This window comes from Labrus mixtus, chromosome 20, assembly GCF_963584025.1.
Source record: "Labrus mixtus chromosome 20, fLabMix1.1, whole genome shotgun sequence".
NCBI lineage: Eukaryota > Metazoa > Chordata > Actinopteri > Labriformes > Labridae > Labrus > Labrus mixtus.
In genome coordinates, this window is record NC_083631.1 from 13,571,600 (window position 1) to 13,577,599 (window position 6,000).

Sequence of the window (6,000 nt, forward strand, 5' to 3'; positions counted from 1 at the left end):
ATCAGCAGCTGATCTGCACTCTGGTCAGAGCAGAATCACATTACTCTGAACGAGCACAGAGACAATCAAAATAATAAAAAAATAAAAAAAAACAAATAAACGCTGTTTGCCCGACTTCTCTGAGCACTGATTGAAAAAAAATATATGAAAAAGAAAATGTGTCTACTATGACTGAGGATATTTTCCAAGCAAAGGGACATATCTCCTCTGTCAGAGAGCAAAGCCAGTCAACACTCGCAGGCTGCCAAGCTCCGGCATCATCCCACTTCCCATTAGTCATGCTGGATGTGACTCTTATGTGTTAGGTTTTCCCTTCATAAGCCCTCAATGAGAGAATGATTACATATTTCTACATGGCTGGCAGTGCACATTATTAGCATAAGCAGTACTGGTAAATGACATGCTGTAAGAAAGCAAACAGCAGACTGACAGTAGAACAAACACTGTGGGGCAAACAATAACTGGAGAGAAGACACAGCAACGGGCTCTTGAGGAATATCACTCCGCTGATTCCTGCACACGTTTACATATTACTGCTTCACTGCTGCTACTGTGTTAAGTGTGCAGGGATAAGAAATCTGCACCGACAGTATGTGATGTGTCTGTGCCTGCAGCTGTGATGCTTACCGATGCCTCAACAGTGCCACCTTTTGTTCAAAGATAAAGTAAGCCTCTTGATTCATGTCCACAACAAACACAGTGCACACTTGAGTATCCAGAAAACATCTATATTTTTAATTTGAGGGGACACATGTGAAAAAAAACAGGCGACTACAATCTCTTCTCTTGCTTTCTGTACATTCCAGCTAAGAAATACCTCTCAGCCGAGTCCTTTCTGCTCGCGTTTGGCTTCAAAGTCCGAACACTTCCGAACACAGCGGAGAGCTTGTCCTGGAGTTCATGAGCGAGGATCCCGTCCCAGTATTTGCAAAGCAGGGACCCCCCCGGCTGTAAGATCTTCCCAGCCAAGTCGATCAAAGACAAACACATCAAGATCAGTTTCTCGTGGTCCATGTCTCTGAAACCGCTGGCGTTGGGCGCCATGTCGCTGAGGATGACGTGCGCCTGGCTGCGTGGGAGCAGCTCCAGCAGCTTTGCGTGCGTGGCGGGGTCCGTGACATCATGACTAGACAGGAAGTGGGCACCGTCCAGAGATGGGATGTTCAGCAGATCGATGCCAATCACGGCACCACGTGGTAAGTCTGGGTCTGCAAAGCAGCGAACAGTTAGGGGACGTTTCTGTGGGATGTGAACGTGTTAATGTGTTACTTCCTTCATACCTGATGCATCACAGGCTGACGCGGCTATGTGGTTATGCAACACAAACACACAGGTGAGTAACTGCTGCCACACAAAGCAGAGGGTTTTATAATATAGCATTTCATATTTGGATAACTGGAGCCCCATCCTTTAATTGAAAGCCTGTAAGACGTTATATTTTTACCTGTTTATACAAAGGAATACATCTTCTAAATGAATCAATGTCTTAAAAATGTTCTTCATCAAGCTTTTCAGAAGATAACAGTATAACACGTGTGTTCTTTTAAAGCTGTATGAGTTTGGTTTGGATTAATTGAGATGTGCCTGAGAGAACAAAAAGACTGAAAAAAGTCACTATTTACTATTAAAGGCTGGTTTCAAAGTAAAAAAGACGTTCAGTCTCTTCAGGTGATTGATTTTACAGTGTTTCTGTATTTTAACAGTTACATTGGTTATATTTCTTATAATTTAAGGGATTTAAGTGTTCTTATGTGCATTTTATATCCAGTGTTTCCCCTAGGTTTACAGCGTTGGGGGGGTGGGGACAAGCCGACATGCCGACATGCCGAGACGGCGACACAACGACACAAACACTTGAAGGAATCTTGGTGTTCATGTGTTACTTTGACAGCTGATAGAAAATGACAGCTGTCCTTTTCTATCGTAAAGGTAACCTTAAATGACTTCTTTCCCTGATTTCCGACTCTATCCACTATCATATCTCTACAATAAAGGCCCAAAAAGCCCAAAAATGAATCTTTAAAAAAAAAACAAAAAAAACTTGAGCGTTGTAATGGTAGGGGAAACACTGTATATCTTCAGTAAAGTAACTTTAATGTCTGTCTGTGTAAAAATGTCCCACTCCCCATCCATTCATATAAACTGTGGATTACAAATTATTTAGGGCAGAAATTCTAAGCTTTTACATAATGATGTGTCTCAACATGATAAGACAATAAAGTCGATCAAACCATTTAGATATGATCCACCTTTATGAGCAATAAGTTGATGTAGCCTTTTAAATAGTGCTTTATAGTTGTTCCCTAATTTACAGCCTACATAAAGAACCCCATACACATGTAAATACACATAGGTACATGGCAACCAGGTGGTCGAGAGGACACTGGTCCAAATAAGGTAATACCAAATTGTAAAATATGGAGGAACAGGAATTATGATAACTGTTGAAGAACTGGACACATGGTTCACTTGTATCTTAAGATGATTATTAATGTGCACTATAATTTAGGACTTTTGTAATAAGACGAGTCAAAGGCCCTGCAATAATTATGAGTTTTATTTTAAAAGCACATAGGGAAAATACAATAGGACACTTTAAGATATTTCCAGATTTACCTAAGAAAGCAAAGACCTTTATCATTCAATGTTGGTTTCTAAGTTCCACAGCTCTTTTTGTTAAACAGTAAGTGAGGTGGATTTATGATCCCAGTCTCTCTATCACAGCCTAAAACAACACCTTAATGTAACAGACTGCTGCACTGGTTTTGCATCACACTGTTTATTTGTGCACCCATGTGTGTAGCTTCCTGTCTCACCTGTCCCGGCTGAGTTGACCCTCTGGACTGCCACTTGGCTCCAGGCTCCTGGTGCCGCTCCGCAGTCCACCACGCTGCATCCGGGCTTTAAAATCCGAAACTTGTCATCTATCTCCAGCAGCTTGAAGGCGCTCCTGCAGCGGAAGTGTTGTTGGTGAGAAGCTTTGACATACGGGTCTTTGAGCTGCCGCTGCATCCAGCGCTGCTCAGCAGGAGTTTTACTCTTCGTCTTTTTCATTAAACACAAGGAGGAGTGCAGAGACCTCCTCTGCAAAGAAAAACACCACATTGTTTTGACTGTACGGGGTCATGTGTACCGTGCACATAACTGCGCTTGCGCAGAAATACAATTTACAACTTGCCATTGGTCAGAGACTGCGTAACACCTTAACATGTCTCCCAAATGGAAGATTGTTAAAAATAGTTCCTACCTGGGATGAGTTTCCTGCTCAACAACAGGGAATTTAAAACTGTTTGTTATAAATATATGACATCCCTCCTATATTTTCTGTTTTTTAATGCATAAAATGCAGCAAGGACGACGTGGTTTACGGTTAATTCAGGCGGGTGGTTTAATAGGAAGACACACGTTTCTAGTAGAACATATTTGGAGGGAACACCTTTTAACTGATTTATAAATGATGTGATGGCCATGGGTGACTCCAGTCTGACGTAGATTAGACCAAGCCATGACTTTAGGCATCAGCGCGTCTTGTGACGTCACGTGATCTGTACTGCGGCGCGCGGGATTCACTCAACCTGCGGTGTGTGTCGTGTACTACACTGACTGCTTCCTATCTTCTGTCACTTCTCAGATTTGGTTAATTTTGGGGCAGAAATTGAACAGGCAAGCATGTGCAAAGTCAAAAATAACTCCAACAGTCTACGTTGACGTCATACATGATTTACATTTTTGTTTCTGTATCGTTAAGTCTCATTTTCTTGCGTCGACAGGTGACAATGTTGAGCCCAAAGCTGCTGACCCTGGTGCTGGTGGTCCGGCCCGGCAGAGTGCTGCTCGGCATGAAGAAGAGGGGGTTCGGGGCGGGGAAGTACAACCTGGAGAAACCATTGAAGATGCTGCGAGAAGGTAGACACAGCAATCAATGCCAGAAGAGTTTTGATTTATTTTCTTACAGTTTTTAGACGATATCTTACAAGAAGAAACAAATATTCATTGTCCATGTTTTAGCTGCACACAAACATTTTTATTGCTGCTTTGGTTTTGCTTTGTGGCATGCCTTGAAAGATATCTTTTAACCACTTACATACAATAATAACATAACACACAATACATGGGGCTGTTTGTATTTTAGCATACACTAAAAAAGTTCATCTTTATCACCTTAAGGTCAAGCCACAAGTCTGGACGATGTGCAACACAATTTGTTCCAAAACATGGAAGGAAGTCAGACCTGGTCTCATTCTATTTTCTCTCAAATATGTTAAAAAGACCTCTTTGTGACAAGACTATTAAAAGGCCCAATAAATCAGCAAATTCTCACAAGCCTTTTCTTAACTCCTTTAAAACTTATTCCATCCGGAGAGGTGGACAGTTATCAATATTTGAGGAAACACCAAACAACCCTTTTTCTTTGTCACATAAAAATGATTTGTTGTGATCACCTTGATGACAAATTCACAAAATGGGAAATATGAATAATATATTAATAAAAATAGATTCCTTGTCTAGGAAGCACTGATGTTATCCATTCACTGTCGTCTCTGCTTTTAGTGCCCGTGTGAAGTGCACAGTGGGTTGACTCTTAAAGTACACAATATCAAATATTAATCAGACGTTTTCCTTTTTAGAGAGCTGCAAGAAGAAAGTGGACTGACGGTGGATGATCTGAAGAAGGTGGGAAACATCAAATTTGAATTTGCTGGGGAAACCGAGCTCCTGGACGTCCATGTTTTCAGAGCCGATGATTATAATGGAGAACCAACAGAGTCAGAGGGTAGGTACCTAACAGCACCGCACAGAGCTGTGAGCATCTAGTGGTGAAGTCCAGCTTTTTTTTAAACGTTTTTTTGTTATCCATAATCCCAAGTATCAAGTAATATGGAACAAACTGAAATCCTGCTGTTTTTGCACTTTTTCTTCCCCCAAATATTAACCAACTTTACCTCAATTTTTACTCCAAACTTATGTCTGTTTTATTACATTTAAGATAACAAAAATCAAACACTTTTATTCCAGGTTTTGTGTAAGGATATCACATTAAAAACAAAATAATCCGCACAGATCCTTCTGAAAATCCTCTGAAAGGATTGAAACTGTTTCCTGCAAAACTAACTTTTTCACAGACGTGGCTGTGAGCAAGCGGAGCATATTAGCAAAGGGCAGAAATCTATAAGTGCTCTCTGAGTGCTAAAGTTTAAAGACAATAAATACACAAAGGGAGAGAAGAGGCCCTGGGCTGAAAGAATGCAGAGACCTGCAGTGATCTGTGTTTCCTGTGAGTTAAGTTTAGGGTCAACAGGGTGAAGCTGGGAGACACACAGCAAAGCGCAGGAGGAGTTAGAAATTAGCATGCGGGAGTCTGGAGGCCAGGGAAAGTCAAACAGTCGAGAGCTGAAGAGATAAAAAAAGAAGGAAGAGGATGGAATGAAAAGTTATTGAGGAAGAGAGAAAGCAGAGCTGCTAACCATGATTTGAAAATAGAAAAAGCAACAGCTGAACATTTGTGGAGACATTTCCTCGTTTTATAATACTTTTTTTAATACACCATCAATGGAGCCCAGCAGGGAAACCTAGACGGATTTTAGTATCAAATTATTCTAACTTTGTGAGATTCACACTTTGATTTGTTCATCAGGAGCTTCATATTAGCTGAGAGGAATTAAGAGAATAGATGTTTTCCTCCAAATGTATTCCATTGGTGTTTAGAAAGCAACTCCTCATGTAGTGTACATGTGAGAGTTAAAAGAGAAAAACAGAATTAAACTGAGTTGGTAATGTTTTTTTCTTTTCTAGAAAACATCATTTTACTTGACAGAGATAATATTGCGATAATTACTTTATATGTTTGTAAGCCCTTATGCAAACTGAATTGCTATAATACAGGCTCAAAGTTAAAGATAAGTGAACTAAAAGGTTTTTCAGTCAATGGTGAAGATCTCAAAAAAAGTGTCTAAATCATCATAAAAAGCATCTGAATACTCTAGGTCTCATGATTATTTC

At 40.4% G+C, this 6,000-nt stretch overlaps 3 protein-coding genes across 4 annotated transcripts in view; 2 read left to right on the plus strand and 1 right to left on the minus strand.

Annotated features, from left to right (window-relative positions):
* gpatch8 (G patch domain containing 8) overlaps window positions 1-6,000 on the plus strand; it is a 197,666-nt gene that overhangs the window by 59,543 nt on the left and 132,123 nt on the right. The gene's annotated exons all lie outside the window — the stretch shown is intronic.
* On the minus strand, window positions 713-3,149 carry mrm2 (mitochondrial rRNA methyltransferase 2). 2 transcript variants are annotated; one of them, XM_061026752.1, is made up of 3 exons: window positions 2,817-3,149; window positions 1,281-1,304; window positions 713-1,208 (listed from the first exon to the last, which is right to left on the minus strand). In XM_061026752.1, the coding sequence occupies exons 1-3, from the start codon at window positions 3,103-3,105 to the stop codon at window positions 772-774; spliced, it is 750 nt and encodes a 249-aa protein (XP_060882735.1). In that variant the 5' UTR covers window positions 3,106-3,149; the 3' UTR covers window positions 713-771. The 2 variants fall into 2 exon arrangements, with proteins under 2 accessions (XP_060882735.1, XP_060882736.1); XM_061026753.1 differs by lacking the exon at window positions 1,281-1,304 and having other exon boundaries at window positions 2,817-3,148.
* On the plus strand, window positions 3,568-4,830 carry nudt1 (nudix (nucleoside diphosphate linked moiety X)-type motif 1). Its single transcript, XM_061026754.1, is given in 3 exon segments — window positions 3,568-3,873; window positions 3,876-3,906; window positions 4,629-4,830. Coding segments are annotated over 3 exon segments (375 nt in total). The 5' UTR covers window positions 3,568-3,716; the 3' UTR covers window positions 4,816-4,830.